The sequence below is a fragment of the Podarcis vaucheri genome, assembly GCF_965113315.1.
Source record: "Podarcis vaucheri genome assembly, chromosome: 1".
In the NCBI taxonomy this organism is placed as follows: domain Eukaryota; kingdom Metazoa; phylum Chordata; class Lepidosauria; order Squamata; family Lacertidae; genus Podarcis; species Podarcis vaucheri.
The window spans coordinates 86541682-86568167 of NC_138759.1; the positions used below are offsets into that span (position 1 = coordinate 86541682).

A 26486-nucleotide genomic window follows, 5' to 3' on the forward strand; every position below is an offset into this window, starting at 1 on the left:
CTCGCTGCATCAATTTCCTTGGGTGGGGAATCTGTAGTCTGCCAGATGTTTCTGAACACCTTTTGGGCCCTAGTCTGCATAGTCAGTCTCCAGGGGTGATAGAAGTTGTGGGTCAACAGGAGGACCACAGCTTAGATGTTTTCGAACAGATGCCGCAGGATAGTGGCATATTGTTAAACCCTCAATCTTTAAATCCTGCAACACTACAAATTTAGAGGAAGGAAGAGCAAACAAGTCGTCATCTAGTTTTCCTCCACACCCCATATTCTCTCAATAGAGTGAAATCATGTTGTAGGTTTTCCTACAGTAGCTACATCTACTGTTGGACAGTGGGTGTTCAGAACATCATGTTCTACCTCCTCTGGTGGAGGCAATGTGCATCTGAATACCAGCTGCAGGGAATCACGAGTGGGAAGAGTCTCATCACACTCAGGACCTGTGTATGAGCTTCCTATAGGCCTCTGGTTGGCTAGTGTGAGAACAGGACAGGCCTTTGGCCTCACCCAGCAAGGCTCTTAGGCTATGTTTTCACTAGCTGTACACAAGAATGTTGAGCTCGCCCTAAGCCTGTATTGCTGTCTGCCCTATTTGATGCACTCAATTCAGGAAGGGGAGGTGTGAATCTGCTTTCGTAGTCTGTAGTATAGACAGAGATTTCACATGGTTGATGTAGCTGTTTGGAGTCAGACAAAACAGCTCTTTGTGCTTTTCATGTTCTTAGACTGCTTTGCTGAGGCACTGAGGTAACTTGCATTAAGATAAGTCTTCCATCCTATATTCTTTTTTATTATTGTTCTGCTCATCAGCAAAATAGTAATAACCTCCCAGAGCGCATCTTGCAGATCCATAAAAACAAGACAATCCCTGCCCTCGGGCTTACACCCTAAAAGGCACAACACAAAATGAAAATTGATCAGGAGGGAGAAGGAAATAAGCAAGCTCAAGTACCTGTTCTTCTAAGGGCCAGCTAGGATACACTTTACTGGAAGGAGCCAAGAGTTGCTGGTGTCTGAGCTGTGCTGGTGGAGTGGCCCTGTATCCCTTCCCTCCTCTGCTACAGAAAAATATCTGATCTCTGTACTTTGGTTACATGCCCCAGCTTCCTCTACTTGAGCTTACAGGGAATCTGATCCAGCTGTTAATAATTCAGCCTGCTCCTCCTCGTGGCAGGAGAAGCAGGATTCTCATTAGAGGTTTTCATTATCAAGCTGTTTTTGGAAAGGGGATGTGCATTGCAGCAGTGGAAGTAATTTTTCTTTTTTCCTTTCAAAACACTGCTATAATTCTCAGAACAGACCTCAGCAGTCAATAAAAAAACTATTATGGGAAAGGTTTGCATCTATTCTAGGTTGACACAAGACATGATAAATACTGTTATGCACACCCCTACTTCATTGAACCATGAGACATTTCAGGGGAGTTGTCCTTAACTGGGCCGGGTCTCATTTTGGGATGAGGGCACTGGGGGCATGCCATTGTTTTGTAATAATACTTGTTCTTAATTGAAAATATACACGCTGAGCGTAGGTGGAGATACAGTGTTAAACCACTCCAACAAATACCGAAGTTCACTGTACCCCAGCTGTGTTTGTGGTGGGTGAAACTGCCCCTTCTGACACCGATGTTGTTGCTGCTTACCTGGATGGGGCTGGCTGGGTGGGACAATAGTGAGGCCAGAGCTATGGGTTGACCACCAGCCAACCTGATGTTCCCAGCGGTGCAACTGCATGGCCCCAAACGTCTTGTTCCCTCCCCATCAGGTAAGCAACAGTGACACCCCTGACACTTAACGGTCAGGGGTCCTTTACCTTTTACATAGAGAAAGCTGGAATAGGAAAGGAAAAGAGCAACCCATTTTGATCTCTGCCAACCATTAATGCAGACAGCCATTAAGAGCCATTGGCCTGCAATTCACTAACTCTGGGGATCTGCTAAGCGGTATCTTCTCTGCCAGGTCTGAAGCACCCAATTAGCCTCTCTTTACAATCAAAGAATTGGAAACCTCCCCTAGCCCAGCTCATCTATTCAATCCTGTAGCAATACAAATTGCATAAGGAATATATGTGAGGAAATGTTCTTTGCTCGCATAACAATTTAGCAAAGCTAGTTACTTGACAATATTTTTTTTAATCCTTTATGCTTAGCCGAATGATATACCATACACTGCTACATACACCTGTGTGTGCCCTCAGTATGTCCAAAGGGGCAGTTTGCACACCCTTTCAAATGTAGAGTTCTTACTTTTGATAGATTGTTATCCTGAGTGGTAATTATAAGCATCAAGGAAAAGGCTAGTAGTCCTTACCGAGTTGGGTCAATTCACTAGCCCAGTTGCCAGTCTGTTGCCTTGCGGGAGACCAATTTGCTGTCAACCTCAATGGCTCCTTTTTGCCATAAAGGCTCAGAAAGAATCTGCTGCTTCCTCCCCTAGTATTTGTTCTATCTGTAAAACGCAGGTTCTTCATCATCATTAGCGTTTGAATAGGGAGAGAGTGGTGATTAACTGTATCATCAGCTGCAGGAAGGCTGACAAATGTGACTGTTATCTGGGGCCCTTTCATAGACATCTTCAGCAGACTGTATCAAATGGACTATCTCAATAGTACACCTCAGAGAGGTGGTTCAGAAAGAAAAAGAAGACATGACACATGGCTTCCAAGAGGGATGCCAATTCCTGTTCAGACACTCCACATGGTGCTCCCTCCACCAACAAGTCTTATAATACTTATGTTTGGATGCAGCTTATTATTCAAAAGATTGGTTGAGTTTTCTTTCTTTAAACAAGTGGTTCTCAATTAGAGGTCCAGGGACCCCTGGGGGTCTGCAGAATGCACCCAGGGGGTCCGTGGCCCCATCCCATGCCTCCCCCCAACTATTTTTTTGTCATTTTTTGCATAGTAATAGCACAAATTTTATGGTCTGTTTTAGCGCTGAGAGATTTTTCAGTATATTGGCCAAAATTGATTTTTTTTTAATTAAAAAAATATTTTTATTAAAGATTTTCTTGGTTTACAAAAGTACATGCCTTGTCTCTTTTTTCAGGTTGTACAGTCTTTCTTACAAATCAGTTACATTGGTTTTGAAATCACACCATGATAACGATTTTGACCTGGCAATTCACAGCAACATATCGCTGCTAGCATGATATTGCTGCTGATTTGAGCTGCCTTCCCTCATGCTGAGGGAAAACAGGGTAGATGATTGCCCTCGCTTCAAGGCATCATGGCACTACCTTCCCCTGGCACTGAGGCGGAACAGCTTTTCTCAGTCAGCAGGAAAGCAGCAGCAGCCACAGTGGCAGCTTGATGCCCCCATCCCCTCCCACGCAACCCATGAAGGGGATGGGGGTGACGCTGCTTCCTCTCCTCCCCCCACCCATCCGATCTCTGCAGCTGTTCTTCCCCTCATCCCCATGCCTGATCTGCATCCACCCCACCCTCCGGATCTCCACGAATGCTCTTTCCTCATCCCCACATCTGATCTCCAATTTCAGACCTTGGGATATTTCAGAATATCACTGTGTTTAGCTGCTGATATATCACAATTTGAAAACGAGATATTGCTCAGCCCCAGTTTGTTTTCTAAGGTAAAGGCAAAGGGATCACTGACCATTAGGTCCAGTCGTGGCCGACTCTGGGGTTGTGGCGCTCATCTCGCTTTACTGGCTGAGGGAGCCGGCGTACAGCTTCCGGGTCATGTGGCCAGCATGACTAAGCCACTTCTGGCGAACCAGAGCAGCACACAGAAACACCGTTTACCTTCCTGCCGGAGCAGTACCTATTTATCTACTTGCACTTTGACATGCTTTCGAACTGCTAGGTTGGCAGGAGCAGGGACCAAGCAACGGGGGCAAGTCCTAGGCTCTGGTTTAACCCACAGCGCCACCCACGTCCCAATTTGTTTTCTAGTATACCTGAAATCCTCTACAGGAGGCAGTGGAAGACAGGAGTGCCTGAAAGGTAAGATAAAACTTTATTCGTATTAGCCAATGGACAAAGCAACAGTAAAACATTACAGTATACACAGAAAAGGAAGTTTGATATAAGAGCACAATTTAAAGTGCTGACTCAGCCGACAGTTAGTGGCCCTTATTCTGATTGCCCTTGCCATGAACCTAGGAACCTTTGCTGTTATCTGCTCATTTTGATCTGATAGAAGAAAGGACGTTGTGGCAGTGGTTGAGCACCCTGGGTTGGTTAGTAAGAGTGGGGTGATGATCTCATTCCTCAGGTCTTTGTAGAGAGTACAAGACAGGAGGACGTGTGCCGCTGTTTTGGTGCTACCATCTCCACAGGGGCAAAGACACTTCTCAGGCGGGATCTTTTGGAATCGACCCTCAAGTACTTCAGATGGCAAAACATCCAGTCTTATAAGTGTAAAACGACGTCTGTATTTTGGGATAAGTTTGTGCAGATATGGAGTCAGAGAATCAAAATGGAGAGGTGGAAAATGAACATATCAACGGCAGAATTTCCTTATAGTGGCCAGGTTGTTCTGATGCTCGGTATCTTTTAGACATTGACCAATTAGACTGTTTGCTTTAGTAGGGCCCATAGTGAGTAGGTGTTGTGGGGATAGGCCACAAGAGTGAAGTTTTTGATAGACGGTTTTAAGCCAGGCACTTTTATGGGAGTCTTGAAGTACTAGGGATAGTAAATGGGGGGGGGGGATTTGAGTTTAGGCTGCAATGCTAAGCACGTTTCCGAGGGAGTAAGTTCTACTGAGCACAGTGGGACTTACTCCTGAGGATCACACTGGCATTCTCCGAGTCAAGCTCCTTTGTCTTAAGCAGCATGAATTATTGAGAGCTGGCCTAAGTATCACCGTGGCTTGGATATCCTTCCTCAGCTACATGCTTGCAATGGAACACACCGTGGCCTGACCTGCGCCTTTTGTTCCGAATCAGTAAAGAGCTGGATCAATAACAGGCAATGGCTCCACTTTCCGCCCATCCCAGCAGGACCCGGGTGCAGCCAATCGCATGAACCCACAGAGGAGCATTTTAAGCAAGTCACTGTATCTGCAAGGGGCTCACTGCTGTCCTGTTGCTGCTGTCCGTGATCCTTGCAGCCATGACTCCCATAGCCAAATCTTTCTACGATCTCAACGCCACGGACCTCCAAGGGGAGAAGGTGGATTTCAACAACTTCAGAGGGAGGGTGGTCTTGATAGAAAATGTAGCCTCCCTCTGAGGCACAACGGTGAGGGATTACACCCAGATGAACCAGCTGCAGAGCAAATACCCTCGACGGTTGGTTGTGCTGGGTTTCCCTTGCAACCAGTTTGGCTACCAGGTAAGTGACCTGGTTCATTCTCTCTTTGGCCAGCCTTTATTGGCAAAAGATGGCTCCATCTCTCAGCCTTATACAAAGTCAGACCATCTGGCTCAGTATTGTTGACACTGACTGGTGGCATGGCGGCAGTCCAAATCTTTAGACAGGTGTTTCCCAGCCCTACCTGGAGCTGCCGGGGATTGAACCTGGGACCTTTTGCATGCAAAGCAGACGCTCTTCCGCTGAGCTACAGCTCCCCCGTCAAGTAAGCCATTCTCTTCAATACCCTATCATCATTCCTTTGTGGATCCTATGTGCACTTGTTTGAGAAGTGAGGGATTGCAGCCCCTATTAACTTAATGGGGCTTTGCTCCCACACAGGAGAGTCAAGCTGCATGTGTATCGTGTAGGAGGGATAATTTTACTTATCCGAAAGACTCCTGGACTGTGACTTCTGAATAACTGTTCAATCCTGCAGGATTCTCAGGAGAAGAGAGAAGCAAAGTGCCAGGTGAATAAAATTCAAATACATTGTTCAGAAACAATTTAATTGCTATAAATTGACATTTATTCTGGCTCTTCTGTTAAGATGCAATTTAGCATATTTACGACCCTATAATATTGCCACTTTTAAAGGCATCACAAAGGCTCTATTTGGAGCAAAAATGTAGAAATTTATAAGAGAATGTCTGTGTACACATCATACATTTAAAGCACATGACTTCTCCCAAAGAATCCTGGGAACTGTAGTTTGTTAAGGGTTTGGGGAAGTGTAGCTCTGCCAGAGGAAACTTTGGATCACTCCTTGATTCCAGAGAAAGCCATTATTATCTATGCCAGTTACATTGTTTTTACTATTCCTATTATTATTTCATTTATGACATTCCACCCACCCTACAGTCTCAGGGTGGTGTTAAAAACAGTTTAAACTTACTATTACAAAAAATGCAATCATAAAAACTAATAAAAAGTAACAAAAGCTCATACAATTGCTTATGTTATATTTAGATTTCCAATCTTTCTGCATTATAAATATTAGAGGCCAATTTCTTTTAAAAAAGGGGGGGAGATGCTTGATTCAAGAAGGTGTATACCATCCAAATATTGACTTATACTTTCTTCTGCTATCAACTTAGATACACTGATTTTTATTTTTACTTTAGCTTTTCAGTTTTTTTGAGCTGCTTCATTTTGGCATCTATTTTTTCACTAGGGATCAGTCAGGAGTTTAATTCAGTCACCATTTGTGATCCTGACACTACTTGCATCAGTTCCTGAGCTTGCCCTTAATCCATATGAAGATTTCTGTTGCCCATCATGCCAGGTGCCCAGGAAGGAAATTACTCATCGCCACTTGTTTGTTCTGGGATAAACTTTGCTTTGCTAGCAATAATGCATGGGCTTTGTGCTAGCACACTAAACACATGACTTTGTCCCTTTCACTGCAGGCAGCAGAGGAGATGGTAGAAGTAGCTCTCATCAGTCTAGGAGCCAGCTATGAGGATTTTGTAAGGATGTTTGCAGACATGGGAGCAATTTGCAACAGGACTGTTTGTCTGGCCAAGGCTGCTGCTACTTGAGTGTAAATCCCCCTGAACAAGGAGTTCTTGCTGAGTAAACAGGCACAGGATTGCTCTATAAATTGCAAAGCAGCAGACAAACCTAAAATAGGTAGCCCTGATTAGAATGACAGAACTCAGAAAGACCTAAGGTCATTGCCAATCCACACTCTCAAACTGTCTCTGTGTTGTCTCCAGCAGGCAGCTCCTTCCTCAGTGCCAAACACTGAACACAAAGGACCGGAATATAAAACAAATGCCATTGGCCAGCCTACCCAAGGAGAAAATATTCCTGGCACTGAACCACAAATGCACCACACTTATTTCCAGTCGTGGAAACCTAACACCCTAGAATAGAGATAACAAGTCCCCCCCCCCCCCGAGAGCCACAGTCACTCTTGGCCAATCATCTGGTGGCCTCATGCTGCAGATGGGTAACCCACTCCTCTCTCACACATGCAACCCACACTCCTCACCACCCCAGACAGGATCCATATAAGAAGGTTTGAAAACAAAAGATGTGTTCATAAGACTTTTAAAAATAAAAAACAAAGGTTCACTGCACGTAGCACTTGACAGAATCCAGCCAACTTTAGAGTCAGTATTCTACAATTCCAGAAAGACTTCTAGAGTCTAGCAGCATCTGTGGGAGGGGGATATTGCAATATGCTAAAAGAACAGGAAAATCATCTCACTGGTCAAAATGAAGATGATTCTAAACCAATTATTGCTTATAAACACATATATGAAACTCTTGCCTTGAAAGCAATGAGAGTCCTTGTTTCTCACCTCTGTTCTAGGGAGCCAGCCCCAGAATGTTGTGCAATATCCTCTTGTATGAGCTTCAGCCCTTGCAAGGAAGACACTTTCACATAAGTCAAACCAGCCATGCATTTGAGCATAGCAGGAACCAAAGCAAGATTGCATCCAAAGTGCTCTGCTGGATAGACTGAGCTTGACCTGTACAGGGTGTCCCAATGCTCATTGTGCTTCCCGCTTCTCTCCATCAGGAGAACTGCACAAATGAAGAGATCCTCAACAGCCTGAAGTATGTGCGGCCTGGGTCCGGATTCGAACCCAACTTTACCCTTTGCCAGAAATGCGAGGTGAACGGCAAGAACACCCACTCCGTCTTTGCCTACTTGAAGGACAAACTTCCTTACCCAGATGACAACCCTTCCTGTTTCATGATGGAACCGAAGTTCATCATTTGGAGCCCGGTGCACCGCCATGACATCTCCTGGAACTTTGAGAAGTTCCTGGTGGGGCCTGAAGGCGAGCCTTTCAAGCGCTACAGCCCCCGATTCCTCACCACCAACATCGAGCCCGACATCCAGCGCCTCCTGAAGCTTGCCAAATAAGAGGAGAACAAGCATCCCCAAGATTATTCCAGTGGAGACTGGTCCATTAGGGCAACCTCTGCCTGCCCGCACCTTATTTCTTACAAATGCCCTGGGAGGTGGCACAGCCCGTCAGCTTCCTCCTCTTCCTTCTCCGTTTTGCTCTTGTAGAACTCAGAAGGAAGGAGGCAAACTAGAGTTAGTGGGCTCTGTCTGTCATTGGCCCTGGCCCCACTTACTGTTGATTTCCCTGCATTTGGCCCCAATGGGCACCAGCTACCACTGGATTATTCTAAGTGTCTTGATGGAGCAAGGCGGGTCATAAGAATGGCTTGATGTTCACTGCGCTGTGATCATGGGTGTCTCCTCCCTGTCCACCCATAGAAACACCCCCACGCCCCAACTCCCTCACCTTCTTTCTGAGTGTATCAGGTGCTTCCTCCTAGCTCCTGACAGAGCCAACATCAGACTTTTACTGAGTGACGGTGCCCTCCTAAAGCTCAACGGAGGGGGCCCGAAAGGTGTAAAGGTGCTGATCCCCTGGCCCTTGCTTGCTGGGCACTCCTTGTTTCATGAGTCCAATAAATGAGTTGATGAATCCCCCCTTGTTTTCTTATCACACACTTTTAAAATGGTTGCTTTTGCTTCCTAGGCTGAAAAAGCCAAAAACCTCGTCTGTTTCCCATTTCTGGCCTTCGGTGTCCTTTTTATTCCCATTTCCCATAAATTGTGGCATTAAACAAAGCAGTATGTGTACCAGGCAGAATCACCGGGGGCCATTTATTAGCTTAATATTTCTGTCCTTCCACATCCCCCAAAGGCTCCAACCATTCAACGAGGCTTGAAAAATGACCCTAAACTCTGCTAGGTAAAAGCATTCCCTGCTAAAATTCATCCCCCCCCGTGAAAGTATAGATTTAACAAATATGACTTGCAGTATTCTATCAGGCCCCTTTGTCTTTAGATATTGGGACTATACCTAGTTAAAAAATTTACATGCTGCCCCAGCTCCATGCAGGAACTATTAAAATGCCCAGCTTTGTTAACACATATTGCTAGTGCAGCACAAATAAATTGGGCTTTGCTATTAAGCAAAGTAAATCATAATACCAGTTGCTGGAAACCGCAGGAGAGGAGAGTGCTCTAGTGCTCAGCTCCTGCTTACGGGCTTTCCATAAAGTGAGATCAGGCTAGACTTGATCCAGAAAGCTCTTCTTATGTTCTGATACTCAATGCAAGTGGCAGAAGCTCTTCCTAATCCAGGGGAAAATCAGGCAATTAAGATTCTAATTTTATGGAATCTACCACCTCCACTTCTGATTATATCGCTTTCAGCGGTACCAAACCTCCTGCTTCTGCTTTTGTCTTGCCAGCTGAACTCAGGTGAGCCATTTATGTCGCTGCTATTTTTCTTTATATGCTTTTCCTGCTCACATCCAACTCATTGGAACCTTTACCACACTCTTATGCACATCTCAAGAAACATCCAGAAGCCTCTGCCATCTCATAAAAGCATTTATATCATAGTTTACTCTATGTTTAACCTAGGGCAAATAAAATGCAAAATGTCCCAATCTAGGATTTGGGTTTGAGGGGCATGCACCCTCAGAAAAGCTGACCTGGCCTCATGAATTCTGCAGGCGGATGAAATGTCTGCAGTTCTGTTTATCATTCCTCCTCCTCCACCACCACCCGCTTTCATCTGACAGTGGCAGACTGCAGCACTCCCCGTCACTGGCACTCTGTCCAACCAGCCAGGGAGAGCTGGCCACACAGGTAAAGCAGAATTGTGGGGTGCAGAAAGACTCCAAAAACTGTCAAGGTGAACTCAGAGGGCACGAAGCAGGTGCAAAAGGATACGTCTGAGTTAGGAAATGGTAAACCTGAGTATCTCTTGACAAAATGCCTTTTGCTTAAGGAGAGGCTAGTCTGATGTATGCCAGAGCTGCACAGGAGATTTAATTGCTGAGATTCATTATGATCATTTTAAATGATAAGCCCTGCTTCCCTGCAGCTGGGCTTGCCACATCACAAACTACAATCCCAGTCTCTATATGCATGCCCCGCTTATTCAGTAAACTCCTCTTAAAGATCATGGGGAGCCTAATGCAGCTCCAGCGGCTGTCCTTTCACCCTCACGAAGAGACGCATTAGCAAAGTTTTGACTAGAGAGAGCAGAAGGAATGATAGAACAAAGTAGAGATGCCCCCCCGTCTCCCATCACGATACAGCTTTCTGCAGGTATCTTAATATGCTGTATGGAACAAGGCCAGCTTTTGCAAACTGGGTCAGCTGTACAATGCGACGTGACTTCCATTCAAAGCAAGGCCTGCTCTTAACGGGAGTCACATTGCCAGATGGATGAAGAGGGAGATTCAATGCTCACCATGTCCTGCCGCTGTCCACCTGTATGACCCTGGGAAAGTCTACGCTCTTCAGGTATTGTAGAACCATAAAAAGCAATAATAAAAGCATGCTGTGGACCACAAAGAAAGGATGGGCGTTTTGCACATCAACACAGCCCCTGTTCTTTGCAGGGTCATTATGAATGAGGTGGCTGCTGTAGTTTTCTTTGGGCACTTCAGAATATCAAGGCCTGTTTACTGTATTTACAGCACCGTATTTCATGGCAAGTCCTTCAGCAGGAATGAGGAGACTGGGGCCCGCCGCTACCACATTTTTGACTGGCTGCAATACAAAGACTTTCCCCTGAAGTGCTTAAAGTGCAAGAGGAAAGAAAAACAGACATCTAATGAGTCAGGTCCTGTTAGACCCCTCCCCCCTTTTAGTCTAAAATATAAATAAATCTATGAAGCTCATTACAGACTCCATTTAGTCAGGCCTTCCAGGAATTAAAATCAATACAGGTCCAAGAAACAAACACTAAGTGGCAAGAACAGAGGGTTTCCTTCAGAGCAAGGAGAGCAATGTGCGATTCTGCTAAAGGAAGTGCTGGCTAGTGTAACACTTTATTAAAAAATGGGGCAGATTTTTAAAAAAGCTCCACGTGCAGGAGCCAGCACAAGAAGTCCTGCTAGCACAACAAGGCTTCTACACCTCCCTTCCCCAAAATCAGCACTGTGAGGTTGGGAGAACCACCAGAACAGTACACAGGAAAAGAAGAGAGGGGATTGTTTGATCTGTCAAGCAAAAAATGCTTGTGCTGATGCGATAATCCTAATAGCACAAGGTTCAATCCCACGCAATGGGTGCAGCCCAGGCTCATTTGCCTCATTTATTTCAATAGGACAGAAGCATAAGCTGTATTGCACCTACTATGCTGTCCAACAAGATGGCTAAAATATGCTTTATTTTCGCCATGAAGCTTCTCAGTGTACCCTTGCAATTTTCTAGTGGGTCCGGTTAGCCATTTAGGAAAGAAATAATTCCAACACCATGGGTTTAAAGAAAGCTTTAATTCCAAATGCAAGAACTGTCTTGCTGGATCACACCAAAGACCCATCTCATCAAGCACTAGCAGCCTTTGTCTCCAGAGTTGCTTGCTTTGAAATCAGTGGTTAAAATCAGCAGAGCTTTGAAAGGCTCAGTCCACTATCGTGATTCAAACTGGCATCCAACAGTTTTCAAACATAGACAAAAACCTGCTCCTTGATCTCAGAAACCACCATGCAAAATTTGGTTTTGGTATCTTCGATGTCAAAACGCATAGTGAACAAAACAACTGTCCAGTACATTACACTTCCAAAATGGGCGATCCAGAGGCTGATACTCAAGAGTTATCAGAAGCAGCGGCTGAAAAGTTACAGCACTTGGCTTTGTTCCTGAAGGGCAACTTCACATTTTACTCAGCCTCACACCAGATCCTCCCCACTCCCCGCCTAATTTCACAACCCAACCAAAGCCAGGTAGAACTAGACAAGGACCACAGGCTGGTACTGACTAAGGACAGAACTGTAATTGTTAAACTAAAACACTAACACGCTTCAGGTGCTAAGTGTGGGGAACCTTTGGTCCGCCAGATGTTGCTGAGCTACAACCCCCATCAGCCCCATCTAGCATGGCCAATGGCCAGAGATAATGGGAGTTGTAGTACAGCAACATCAGAAAGGCCAAAGGAACCCAACACCTCCCACACTTGAGCCAATTCACTAAATATATAACACTGATAAAGACTTTTCCTGACACTGAAAAAGAAATAATCTGGGCAGTTCTTACCCAGCAACTTTCTTTCCTGCTGAGGATTAATTTCTATTATTTCTCAGATGATGTTATCATTTCTGCATGAAGCCAACTGCAGAACAACCCCTCTCAGAATTATTATTTTTGTTTCTCCTACCAAAGCCAGCTGACAATGGGTCCTAAAAATTAGGCCCTAGCACAGAGCCAGCACAGAGGAAATGGGCTTCTTTATCACCTACAAGTTTAGGAAGCAGTATGTACCTATTGTGGAGAGGATGTAAGCAGCTTGTAACCTAAAAACATGGAGGAGGGTTATATCACTTGACTCTACATTGACTGAACAGGACCCCCCCCCCCCAAATCCATGTTTCATAACTTGCTGTTACAAAATTAACATGATACAATCGGCTAAAAACAAGAGGCTCAGAACAATGGAGTCATCAGATGAGGATCGTCTGGCAAGACACTGATAGAATCTTCTGCCCTGCCACAGAGCATGCACAGCATGGTGTATTCCTAGAACAAGAGACAAAACATACTTACGTTGGGAGGGTGAGAGAAAACACTTGCTGCCCATAACACGGGCCAGGCCCCATCAGGCTACTCTAGCATCTACCTAGTTGAAAACTACAATGGAAAGTCTCAAAGAAGGCTGCTGTTTTACAAACCAAGACCTTTAATGTGCAGTTTGCCCATGTCACATCATATTGAAGCCATGTTTGTTAGAACTTGCTTCTACATGAGCCAATACATCTTTTTCTTTTTTATTGTGAAGACATACCTGTACAATTCCAGCTGCTTAGAACCGGCGCGACACTATTAAAATGAAATGAAGTACTGGGTGTAGACTTTAGCATCAGAAAAACTTCAGATCTCATTTTTTTAAAACCTGTTTTCTTCTCCTTATGGTCACAAATACAATCTTTAAAATTTGCAGGCAATGCCAGAATAGGGGAAGAGTAGACAAAAAAGCAGGCTTCTATATTTCCCTGTCCCTTCTCAGAATTATACCAGAGACCCAAGTATACAAAAAAGCAAGTACCGTATTTTTTGCTCTATAAGACACACTTTTTTCCTCCTAAAAAGGGGAAATGTGAGCGTGTCTTATGGAGCGAAGGATGCTGTGCAGAGAGGGAGAACTGCGAAGTGTCCCTTCAGCGACGCGCCTGACCTGCAAAGCGGGAAGAGGAACAGAAGGGGTTCTTTCTGTTCCTCCTCCTGCTTCGCTGAAGGGGCACTGCGCAGAGAGGGAGAACTGTGCAGCGCCCCTTTAGCGGTGCACCTGTCCTGTGAAGCCGGAGGAGAAACAGAAGGGGCTCCTTCTGTTCCTCCTCCAGCTTCGTTGAAGGGGCGCTGCACAGAGAGGGAGAGCTACGCAGCGCCCATTCAGCAAAGCGTCTCTCCTGGCTTCTGCCTTAGCTGCGCGCAGCCTCTTCCGGGCAGAGGGAGCCTTCATCCTGCTGCCCAGGAGAGGCTGCACACGGCTATCCCAGAAGCCAGAACAGCCAGAGGCTATCCCAGAAGCCATATCCCTCTTGTTGTTCTGGCTTCTGGGATTCAGAATATTTTTTTTCTTGTTTTCCTCCTGCAAAATCTAGGTGCACTTTATGGTCTGGTGCGTCTTTTAGAGCGAAAAATACGGTATATGCATATTTGCTTAACTGTTGCAAGAACTAGAGTGCAGAATTCAACAGTTCTTGACCCACAGTTCTATAATTTGTGTTTTAACCATGGAGAGCACACAGACATGGCAATGCAGAATAACTACAGAAACTGAACACAAGACTTTTCACTTAAAGCAAGGAGCCACAATGGAAGCTCCTTATGGGTCCCCACCAGATCTTCCAAGACTCTTTACAATCAGTGCTCTTTAATCTGCATCCTCCCCACTATGCCCACCCTTGCTACTTCTGATCATATCTTTTTATCATCTACTTTTTGTGACTGCATTTAAGAAAAAGAGAGAAATATGCCTATGTGAGAGGATTTTATTATAATGGAAACTGTGGTGGCTGTCACTGAGAGCAGCACGTACGGGTGGCGACCCAGGAGTAGTACTGGGTTGTGTAACCATCTAGTTGAAAATTTAATAAGCACTACCAATTGCGCATGAGTCATAAGGACTAATGAATTATCTGAGAGAATGTTAACAAAGATCCAATATCCACCCAGCAGAGGGAGACAGAGATACAACATTGTGTTCAGTCTGGGTAGTTGCACTCAGGAACATACAGCTCAGAAGCTGACCAACTCTTCTAAAGCCTGGCTTTCAGTGTGGGTGAGTGGGTGCAGAGTGGGCCTGGGCCAGCACAGGGAAAAAACCTTCTACTTTACCCCCTTGCTTTTCTTTCAACTGGTTGAGGGCTAGAAACTTGCATGTCTGCATATATAACGAAAGCAGAGATTCTAAAAAGCAAGTCTGTATTAGATGCTAAATACTGCTATGCACATCATGCAGAATGTAAGCAATTATGCCATCTGCCATCGGCACACATTTTGAAAACACATTGTTTACATAAGCAAACAAAAGACAAAAAGGAAAAAATACAGTTGACAGCGACAGCAATAGCACTTATCATCACTGATGTAAAACATTAAGAGTTATCTTTATATTAGAGGCTATCAGCAAAGCAACACCCCCCCCAAGCAAAACATAACTGACAAAGAAGTTTGGTAGTATCTATTGGATTGTCATTTGATATGGACCTCATAGTGCCTTGACATATTTCTCAAATGAAAGACTGTTAAAACCCACACAGAGAGAATGAATACCTATAAGCAGTGTAACAGCTGTAACATATTCTGCAGCTAGTACAACCCAGAAGCATATCAGGCAAAACACACATGGTCTTTAGATTCCCCCCCACCCAAAGAGTTGGAAATTTTATATTACAACTATACACAACACAATTCTGTGCTTATGTATTCAAAATACACCCTGGTATGTTCAATGAGGCATACTCCCAGATATGTATGCACAGGACTGCAACCTTGGATCCCAATACTTCTTGCATCTTAGTGACATAGAAGCTTAACACAAAAACAAGCAAACAAGTTTCAGGAGACTAATGAATGTCGCAAGCGTTTTACCTGGTAATCGTCCACTACACTGAAGGTATATTCGTGCCTGGCTATCACATGGTGACAGTTCTTACATACATCTGAAAGGAAAACCAATAGATTTAGAAAAGATAATTAGCCTGGATAGCAGGACCACTTAGGCCCCAATTATGCTCATGCTCTGAATCAACCCCTTGTTTCAAAAAGATATTCACCCAGTTAGACAGGAATCCAAAGGAAGACATTTGTTAGGCCTGCCACACACATAAGCATGTGGGGGTGCACATCCATTATTTATGCTTTCTCATACTATGTTCACTTTGCTTTTTCTATCACTACCACTGTCCAAACTGACAGGAGAGAAGCTGCACATATGTAGCTACTATAACAACGCCCATCCAGCTAGAAGCAGCCATTGTAGCAGCAGAAGCTATGAAAAAGGGGAGTAGGAACAACAGAGGTGTACCGAGAAGTTGGAGGGGAAAGCAGCGCAGTTTGACACTTGGTTGCTCATTTAAAATTGTTTGAATAGTCAAGTGGCAAAATCCAGGAAGATACATCCAATCTTAGAATGATGTTCCAAAAGAACATGTTTCTTTTCACTGCCACAGCTGCTGAACACGGCTGCTTTTTACAGCCTCTGCATTTAGGTAATTAATCTAATCGTAACTTAAATCTTTCACTGCCATCACAATTTTATGACAAATTATTTAGAAAATTTTACATCTCTACATGACTTGAAGATGGCTGATTTGGTTTCTAAAGAGTGGCACTAGCCAGGTAAAACAAGAGAAATACTGGTTCATTCATTCAATCATCACCCAAAGTCGCATGCATTACATTTCCAAGCAATTTCACTGAAGGGGGGGGGGGAGTTATTGGAATGTTGTTTTTATTTTGATTATGTATTTTGTGGTTTTATATTTTGATTTTTATTCTGTGAATCGTCCTAAGACATGTGAGTATAGGGCAGTATATAAATTCAATAAAGAAATAAAATAAATAAGCAGCTTTCAAGCATAGTGAAAGAGATGGGGATAGAAACCATTCTTGGAAGCTATAGGAAATAACTAAGAGGCGGGCTGATAGCCAGAATGGCACTGCAAGAGACAGATTTCCCCAAGAGCCAGATGGAAAGAAATGGGAATATAGGTTTTCTTTCAGTAGCAGCCACAATTCTGAAAGAATCTGGTCATGTACTTAGGCTTACAACTGAAAATGACTACCTCCATCAGCTGCAAAAAGTATCCTGGAGAGCACCATGTCACAGTGGATCACTACCACCTATTTGAAAATGTAACCATCATAAAAAGTGCTTCTTCTGAACATATTCAGCTTTCAACACACAGGCTTCTGGGAATGAGCCTCTTAAGCTCTGAGCACGTCTGTACTGTTGGTAAAAGTTCAGCCTCCTTACGATCATAAGTGATAATTTCCTCTCCATCATCATCTTCTGCTACTTTGTTTGTTATCATCACGAAATCCTTTTTTTTACATTCAATGCAACCCACGTAGTTCATCAAATAGGACCCGTTCTCCAAGCAGGTGTTACCCTAAGGCATTCAGAAGAACAAAATTATTATTTTGAAACCAATGCTCTCTTCTTATAAACACTTCATTTAATTTTCAAATTATGCAATACATGGGAGTTCTGCAACTAGAACAAAATGCTTTTTTCTTTTTAAAAATTCAGCAATGGGGTGATTTGATTCAGGGCTACACAGATTTCCATACATAAATCCCATCATTGCTATTAGCAATGAAGGTGGAAACTTAACAGACACAATTTATATACTAGGTGTAAAATCTAGTTATGCTCTAACAGAGGATGTAAAAGTTGTTAATAGCATGACTGGGCCTCTCCAGTTCTAGTTTTAGGCTAACCACAAACATTTAGTGGTCTCAGGCAAGCCACTGTCTTTCAGTGCCAATGCCTGCCTGTTTCCCTCCAGCCATCCACATAGACCATATGGGGCTAGTAATACTGAATTACTTTACAAACATATTCTCAATTATCCTAACTTAATATATGTAAATATATTCATAGACTATAACATAAAATAAGGTTACCAGATGTCCCCGTTTCTCGGGAACAGTCCCCGGATTTACAAATCACTCCCCTGACAAAATCCATCTATTTATTAGGAAGTTGAAAAGTGTCCCCGGATTCATTGAAAAAAATCTGGTAACCTTAACCTAAAACCACTGTGTAAACCGCAACTCTAGACACTTACTGAGTTCAGCGGCGAGACTTTTCTGGAATTTCAAAAGTTCTAAACCAGGCTCTCTCAAACTGGCACTCTCCAGACATTTTGGACTACAATTTCCATCATCCCTGACCACTGGCCCTGTGGCTGGAGTGATGGCACACGGCTGGTTGTACCGTTCCTGCAGGAAACTGGGGTGCAGCCACCACCCAAAATACCGTCATTCAGTATTCTGCACAAATATGATTAGTCGTTCTCAACGCAAATCCACCCACCTATTCTGAATCTGACTTCCTGCAGCTGCTTGGGGCATCGGATGTCCCAATTAAAAGCGAACAAATCATTACCAAGGTGAAGACACTGGGTGGGAACAGTGTAGCACCGAGGAAGGGGGCGGGGAATGGGCATTACTTTGTAAGAAGTGGGTAGAGGTTAGGACTGTTGGCTGCAAGTCACACCTTTTGAGCTGGAAGCCCCCGCTAAACTCCCGTGTGCGAGAGCGGACTGTAGCTGCCCAGATCTAATGAAGCAGCACTTCCGACGGGCCCAGAGGCGATGCCCGCCTTAGATTAAGCCAATAAAGGAAGAAACGGGACACCCGATGGCTTCATGGCAGCCTATAGAGTGGCGGGTGCCAAGCTGATCTGGAGCAAGCTGGGGGCGGGTCATTCTCGTGAACCTGCGGAGAGAGGCGCCGTTAAGGAGAGGGCGCCTGCTGCCCGCCCCTGCCTCCGCCCGCCCCTTACCCGCGACGGGTACTCGGTCTTCACGCAGCCCCCGCACATGTCGCCTCTGCAGCCGCTTCCTGGTTCTGCGCGTCCCCTGACGTCACACTCCACGCGAGAGACAAGAAGGAAACAAACGAGACTTCCTCGACCCGACTCCGAGCGTTCCTCTTTGCCTTGGAAGGGGGAGTCTGGGCTGTGGGCGGGGAGGCGGGGTTTGCAGGTACGCGGAGCTGAGGAGGAGATGAGGTCATCTTTCGGGCGCGGAACGTTCTGCGGTGCCTAGCGGCGGTGCGAAGGTGGCGTCTTAACAGCAGACCCTGAGATAGATAGATAGATAGATAGATAGATAGATAGATAGATAGATAGATAGATAGATTTTCCCATGCGCCGCTCAGCCTTTTTGCGAACTGTTTTCTTTACTACGCGCTCCTAACTCGAGAAAAATATATACAGTGGTACCTCAGGTTAAGTACTGGAGGTCCGTACTTAACCTGAAACTGTTCTTAACCTGAATCACCACTTTAGCTAATGGGGCCTCCTGCTGCTGCAGCGCCACCGGAGCACGATTTCTGTTCTCATCCTGAAGCAAAGTTCTTAACCTGAAGCACTATTTCTGGGTTAGCAGAGTCTGTAACCTGAAGCGATGTAACCCGAGGTACCACTGTATAATGGAGCTTAAATGGGATCTGTATGTACTGCTGCAGATAAAATAACTCACTTGCCCAAGGCTTACGTATTTCTCATAGGTAACCACGGCGCGCGCCTCAGTGTTTTCCCTCTTCTGTAAAAAGGGATCTGGAGGAGGCTTTCAGTCACAAAACTGACATCAACAAATGGCAACATCTAGATAACTAACATCCCACGGTGGGTCTGTTGCTGATACGTTTAAGTAAAAAGTCTTCAGAAAGTTGGCTCCAGTCCAGCACTAAACTGCTGAACGAGAATGTATCAGTTCATTCATTCTATCCAGTTCAGACTTAACACGGACTCTGAGACAGCAATCCTATGCATTTACCTCAGAAAAAGTCCCACTGAACTCTGTGATGAATAGAAGATGATAGTTTTGCGATTCCCCGCACCAAAGGATACAGTACAACAGGGGTAGCCAACATAGTGCTCTTCAGATGTTGTTGAGACTACAGTTTCCATCATCCCTGACCACTGGCTATGATGGTCAGGGCTAGTGGGAATGGGAGTCCAACATAATCTGGTGTGTACCATGTTGACTAACACTGCAGTACCATATGCAGTGTGGTCCCTATATAATATGCACAACCAGCAATAAGACCCACAAAACATGTAAATATACAATGGTACCTCGGGTTAAGAACTTAATTCGTTCTGAAGGTCTGTTCTTAACCTGAAACTGTTCTTAACCTGAGGTACCACTTTAGCTAATGGGGTCTCCCGATGCTGCCGCACGATTTCTGTTCTCATCCTGAAGCAAAGTTCTTAACCCGAGGTACTATTTCTGGGTTAGCGAAGTCTATAACCTGAAGCGTCTATAACCTGAGGTACCACTGTACTTCAAAGAGCAAACACATAAAAACAGGACAAATGGATAATAATACTTTGAGACTGTGCCAGTGACACTACACATAGCCTATTCATTCACAGGGGTGGTGGAGACATGCCCCCAGTGCACACTCCAGTATCACAACACACAAGATGGTGTGATGCCACAGTACCCCACTTTATCAACCCTGGTGCACAGCCTTCAATGACCCTACAACTGCCAGTCCCCAGGCATTCCTACACACGGGTTCAAATCCCCTTAACGCTCCTCACATGGCCACTGTTTTACAAGCAAACCACAAAGAGGATATAGAAGAAGGTGCACAGAACAGCATCCACAGAGATTCCTGGATGGGATGCCTGCAAAGAGACCTCCCTGGGACAAGTATTCAAGTCCCACACAGGAAGTAAAGCACTCTTTGACAAGCAGCCAATGGGAGAGGCCAGGATACACAATGGCAGCCGCAGCTGTGGGGTTTGCTCCATAGGATAGGCCAGGAGTGGCTAACCTATGGTCCACAAGCTGTATCTGCCCCCCCAAAAAAAACCACCCCAGCTATGTACACCATACATTTATAACTGGGTCAATGTGGCCCTGGCTCAGAAAAGGATAAAGCACAGATCTTGGAAGTAGGATATAAACGTTTAATCCTGACCAGAAGAATATGGGTAACCTGCTCCCATTACCCTCTTCCACAGCCTCTTAAACAATGTGATGCCAAGGCAAAAGAAGGGGCGCTCCCAGCACTCCAACTCATCATACTGCAAGCATCAAAGGCCAGCTCCCTAACTCTCCAACCACTGTAATCAGACACGTTATGAGGCATTTGTCTCCATGCACACTCCCAATACCCAAGCAACATTACCAGGCTCAGAGGAGATTCAGGAGAAGCCATGGTCTGGTAGCCTGCTTAACATTTACATACTTTCTATTTATCATATTTTTACCTCAACTTTTAGACAATGATTGTCTCTCAAATTGGCTTTAATTAATTTAAAAGAGAGAGCTAGAGAATGTCCTTGTCATCAGGCTTACAAACTAAAGTCGCTTCCAAATGATATATCCATGGAGCATTCATCTGGACTTATTTAGGGGTAGATTAGATTTATTGAGAAATCATTCCAATTTATTTATGGGAACTTAATATGAGGTTGCATCAAGCAAATGTTATCCCACAGAAAATTACCTCATGAGCCAAATTGGAACTTCTGGTGGGCCAAGTTTAGCCCTGGGCTGGAGGTTCCCACCCCTGTGGTAGACCTACTGCACAGGTCTTACTTCCAGGGAAACATAATCCAGGCATAATAAAATTTAACACCTGCCTCGGTTAGCTTTTCAGGTTTGTATTACAAAATGTCTGTTTCATAAATACCAATACTGAAAAAAATGAAGGTGGTTAACTTTGTGCTCTTCTTCTGAAAACCTACTATCTTATTCCCAGTTTTCCCCACCCCTGCTTTTAATTACCTTTCTCCCACACATTGTTTGAGTGTTAGTTTAAGTGGAGTTTCCTGGAGCAACTGCAGTGCTTCAGCCAGAGCTGCTGTCTGCTGATGAGTTTCACAGAGTTTGGCTAATAGACATTCACTGCCAGATGTTAATTAAGCAAAAACAAGTCAAGCAAATAAAAATGCTGAGATTTTAGGCTTCCAAATGCTTGGGTTTGAGGTTGGTTGGTCACAGTAGTTATTTCTTAGGGGCAATTCTATCCTGTAGCTCACATTAAATTATTTTGATAATTATGTAGTAGCTCATTTGTTTTCCTGAAGGATTTGCTATCTATGAGTGAATAATGCAGAAAGTGACATGATAGAACAGAACAAGGCAGTCTAACATTCCCATCAGCACTGGGGCCCAGTTGTCAGATGTGCAACATATTGTGGACTAATCTGGTGGACATAGGTTCTCTGCACGTCACCTAAATTTTGAGGCTTTTATCTTCCACATCCACACCTCTTAAAATGGAAGGAAAGTATGTACTAATGCTAATCCATTTCAAGTTGTGAACTGGTCCCAAAACCGTGAGGATGGGGGGGCAGGCGGAGAGAGATGGCAAGACACTCTAGATTCCTGCAGTTAGATCTTGAATGCATGGATTCTTGTTCACATTCAAGTTAAATCAAAATATATGGATTTAATGTGATCTTGTTCGATTTAAATTAACACAGATATGGTTGGAATGACATGCCATGACAGCAGGCCTGTTTCTTCAAACTCAAAGGTTAATGGTAAGCTATTTATTAATATTACAATAAATAAAAGCATCAGAAATTAAAGAGTAGGATCACAGCTAGAAGTACAAAAAAAATTAATTACAGGAAATAAAAATAACTATTTCCCAAGCACATACCCACACCCAGAATCCTGGGAACTGTAGTTTACCTTTCACAGAGCTACACTTCCCAGCAACCACAGGTCCCAAGATTATTTGGATGTGGGGAGAGAGAACGTGCTTTAAAGGTATGGTGCATATGTAGCCCCAGAATAAACCAATTTAAGTCAGTGGGACTGTTGCTGAAGAAAATGTTTGAGGATAGCATCTTGACTGACTTTAATATTGCCATATAAATCTGTTTAAATCAACATTGTTTCATTTAACTTCACTGTTAATTTCATTGAGGGATGTGGGTCGCGCTGTGGGTTAAACCACAGAGTCTAGGACTTGCAGATCAGAATGTTGGTGGTTCAAATCCCTGCAACGGGGTGAGCTCCCGTTGCTCGGTCCCTACTCCTGCCAACTTAGCAGTTTGAAAGCACGAAGCGCAAGTAGATAAATAGGTACCACTGTTCTGGTTCGTCAGAAGCGACTTCGTCATGCTGGCCCCATGACCTGAAGCTGTACGCTGGCTCCCTCGGCCAATAAAGCAAGATGAGCGCCTCCACCCGCGACTGGACCTAATGGTCAGGGGTCCCTTTATCTTTAAGGTTGCAATCTTAATCCCATTTACCTGGAAGTAAATCCAATTGAATTAAGTCCTATTTAGTTCTTCTGAAGAGACATGATTCAGATTGCAATTATTGTTTAATGAGACTTATCTCAAAGTAAGAGTGCACAGAACTGCAGCCCTCTTTTCATTATAAAAGTGAAAGAAGTTTTGACAAAGTATACCCTTCCCATTCTGTCCCTTATTTAATTGAAAATGTTTGTGCTTCCTTAGGGCTCGGCAAATTGTTTTTGAGTCATTCTGCGGTGCTGTTCTGAAATATATCTCCAAGAAAAAAAGCTATACTAAATGTCATATTTGAAGCATTTCTGACATTTTGTGCTTTTGACTCCAGGCTATATAGAAGAGGACAGAGACATCAATATTAGTAAATAGCCTGTTTCCACCCCTTGTTACTGTGCAGCAGCAAATCATAAGTCATACAAGTTATATTTTAAATTGATTAAAAACATCTGGAGCAGCCTCTCAGCTCACTACAGCTCCCATAGCTCCTTCAATTTACAGAGCAGCCAGAAGTACAATATAATCAGCTCCTTTGACAAAGTAAGGGCAGAGTACAAATATTATAACTAACTTAATAAATGTTACAAACTATCTCCAGCCTTACCATATTTTGTTACCTTCAACCATCTGCTCTGGCTATTAACAAAAATAAGTTCTACCTGAGAGCAAGTGCAGTTGTGCAACGGTTTGTTTGTTTTTACTCTAAAGGAAAAAAATGTGAGTCTAGTAGTGCAAGCCTATTGTGTCTACTCAGAATTAAGTTCTACTAAGTTTAGTGGGGTTTATTTCCAGTTAATGGATACAGGATGGCACCCAAAAGTTCAAACTGTCTTCCAACAACTGCCCTGGGAATTTGCTTGAAGGGGAGGAGGATATGCCTATAACAACAAATAAAACAATCATAGATCTTGCTTCTCCTAATAAACAGGAACACCCCCCCAATTAAACACCAGGTGTAAATGGTTGTCCCATTATGAAGGTCCCATTGCTATTGTTATGAGAAAAAACACTGCTCCTTTCCCAAGAGCCCATATAGAGTCCTTTTGTAGGTTCTCTATCGGTAGGGGAAAATAAGAGACCAACCAGAGAATATTGAGAAGCAAAGCAGCTAGTAAGCCTGATCTTTATTAACTGCTGCAACAGGGTGCTCCCCAACACGCAGGAGAGAGGAGGAGGATCCCGAGCCATGCGTGCAAGTCCTTATATAGACATTTTAAATTGGCAGCCCTGGAGTCCAGGACTACTCCCAAAAACATCATACATACATCACAGAAGGGGTGTAGCCCAAGACCACCCCCCAGGTACATCATACCTACATCACAGAAAAGGTGGTCTACAACAGAAATTTGAATGTTGTTGTTTTTCCTGTCTGCCAGGTTATCTGATAATGCCTTATCTGATTGCCTTTTCTGGTAGTCTGGCCATTCCTTTGAGATGGTAATTACTTAAACATTTGGTCAGTTTGGGAGTTAAAATGGTTTCAGGACTGTCTTCCTGTGCTGCTTCAGACATGTGGTTTATATATTTATGTACGTGTTTGCTTGGTACATTTATGAACATTTATTATACAGTATCTCTAAAACCTTAAAATTCTTATAACACTATACTGGAGTGGGCGTCATTCACCAAATAGCTCACACAGTTCTACAGGTCTGAAATAGCTAGCTAGCTAATGAAAGCTCTTGCCACTATTTATCCCAGGGCAATTTACTGTATCCAACTTTTCATACTAAGTGGGCTGCAAGAGTACTTTGACGTGGAACCCACCCACGGCCCACACACTGCCTTGTCACATGGTGAGGCTAAAAATGGACACCCCCACATCAGCCATAGCACTGCCTTCCCAAAGTCAGCTAAGCCAGCCAGGCACCAGGCTTGGGGAAGGAGGCGCAAGGTTCTGGCAGGGTCCTAGAACCCTCATAAAGGAAAAGGGACCCCTGACCATTAGGTCCAGTCGTGACCGACTCTGGGGTTGTGGCACTCATCTTGCTTTATTGGCCGAGGGAGCTGGAGTACAGCTTCCAGGTCATGTGGCGAACCAGAGCAGCGCAAGGAAACGCCGTTTACCTTCCCGCTGGAGCGGTACCTATTTATCTACTTGCACTTTGACGTGCTTTTGAACAGCTAGGTTGGCAGGAGCTCACCCCGTCGCGGGGATTCGAACCGCCGACCTTCTGATCAGCAAGTCCTAGGCTCTGTGGTTTAACCCACAGCGCCACCCGTGTACCTATTAGAGCCCTCATACCTCCTTCCCAAAACAGGAAAAGAGCCAATTAGGCTTTGGGAAGGAGGGGAGAGGACTCTGGGATGTCAAGTGTTGCCAGAGTACTGCCAAAAAAGGTCTTGTGGGGTGCATGCATTGAACCGCCTTGATTTATCCTATCCACAAGCTTATTTGTCCATGATTTTGTATGTTTTCAATTCTAGAATGCTAATAAAGGTAGCACTGGGTTTAGAATCAGTGCCTATAGACCACAACTACTAATATTCTGAAGAGGAATATCTAATCATAGTTCAAATAAATAAAAACATAAAAAAATTGTCCAGAAGCACTTTAGAGACCAACTAAGTTTGTTCTGGGTATAAGGTGCTACTGGACAATTTTTTAATTTATTTTGATGGTGTCAGACCAACATGGCTACCTACCTGAATCTATTCATAGTTCCTTATCAATATTTATTGCCTACTTATTGCAAATGTATGTATGACTTTTTTGCCTCAATCACACTGTTGCACTAATCTGAAAGAACATATTTTGGTATTATGAGATTGCTGGTTGCTAGATAAAGATGTGCCTCCTCTTGATTGCTTTTGTGGGGCAAGGTACACACACAGTCCACAAGTGCATGCCCTGGATACTGGTGTAGATAGGAACACAGATGGGACAACTTTGGCTGCAGGATACTAAGATACTGCCTATATTATCTTGACCAGTGGTGGCTGACTCCAGTCTTGGGAAGTCTATTTAAGTTCCTATAAAACTAAGAATGGAAAGACGGACAGTCATCTGTGAATGGATGATTCTCTATGCTATGAGATAATCCTGTATTAAAGGTAAAGGGACCCCTGACTATTAGATCCAGTCGTGGCCGACTCTGGGGTTGCGGCACTCATCTCGCTTTATTGGCTGAGGGAGCCGGCGTACAGCTTCCGGGTCATGTAGTCAGCATGACTAAGCCGCTTCTGGCAAACCAGAGCAGTGCACGTAAACGCCGTTTACCTTCCCACCGGAGTGGTACCTATTTATCTACTTACACTTTGATGTGCTTTTGAACTGCTAGGTTGGCAGGAGCAGGGACCAAGCAACAGGAGCTCACCCCGTCACGGGGATTCGAACCGCCAACTTTCTGATCAGCAAGTCCTAGGCTCTGTGGTTTAACCCACAGTGCCACACGCATCCCTAATCCTGTATTAAGATAGAACAAATGGACAATGTAACAAACAAAAATGAGACATTAGTAGAAATGAGACAAGTTTGAATTTGAATTGGCGCAATATGAGCACTGTACACTTTTCCTTTTTGATGACCTAAATGACTGAAGCAAAGAAAATGCTGCACAGGATTTAATGACGAAATTATGGAGTGATTACAAATAGTGTTAATGGATTGAAGCTTGAGCTAAATGATCTCCTGGGGTTTCCCTTTCAACTCCATGGTTCTATCATTGTAAGACTTTTAAACTGATTAAACCAGTCAGACTGCTGGAGATTGTGT

General features: G+C 44.1%; 2 protein-coding genes and 1 long non-coding RNA gene across 3 annotated transcripts; 1 reads left to right on the forward strand and 2 right to left on the reverse strand.

The window, feature by feature from the left end:
- Positions 1-2964: 2964 nt before the first annotated feature.
- LOC309527933 lies at positions 2965-5039 on the reverse strand. Its single transcript, XR_014217437.1, has 2 exons — positions 3890-5039; positions 2965-3562 (listed from the first exon to the last, which is right to left on the reverse strand). It is a non-coding gene; the product is annotated as an uncharacterized lncRNA (long non-coding RNA).
- Positions 5040-5067: 28 nt separating this feature from the next.
- Positions 5068-9345, forward strand: GPX2 (glutathione peroxidase 2). Its single transcript, XM_082214953.1, has 2 exons — positions 5068-5294; positions 7843-9345. Exons 1-2 carry the CDS (start codon positions 5073-5075, stop codon positions 8191-8193), a joined length of 573 nt encoding a protein of 190 aa, XP_082071079.1. The 5' UTR covers positions 5068-5072; the 3' UTR covers positions 8194-9345.
- Positions 9346-11569: 2224 nt separating this feature from the next.
- On the reverse strand, positions 11570-18485 carry CHURC1 (churchill domain containing 1). The gene is made up of 4 exons (XM_082214943.1): positions 18326-18485; positions 16790-16925; positions 15403-15473; positions 11570-12828 (listed from the first exon to the last, which is right to left on the reverse strand). The coding sequence occupies exons 1-4, from the start codon at positions 18362-18364 to the stop codon at positions 12736-12738; spliced, it is 339 nt and encodes a 112-aa protein (XP_082071069.1). The 5' UTR covers positions 18365-18485; the 3' UTR covers positions 11570-12735.
- Positions 18486-26486: the final 8001 nt, after the last annotated feature.

What these genes read in the sequence shown, in the direction of transcription:
- CHURC1 (XM_082214943.1), bottom strand. Translation starts at nt 18,364, where the DNA reads ATGTGCGGGGGCTGCGTGAAGACCGAGTACCCGTCGCGG. An exon ending in AGACCGAGTACCCGTCGCGG is followed by an intron (nt 16,926 to 18,325) that starts GTAAGGGGCGGG and finishes TGAATGCCTTAG; the next exon opens with GGTAACACCTGCTTGGAGAA. An exon ending in GGAAATTATCACTTATGATC is followed by an intron (nt 15,474 to 16,789) that starts GTAAGGAGGCTG and finishes TTTTCCTTTCAG; the next exon opens with ATGTATGTAAGAACTGTCAC.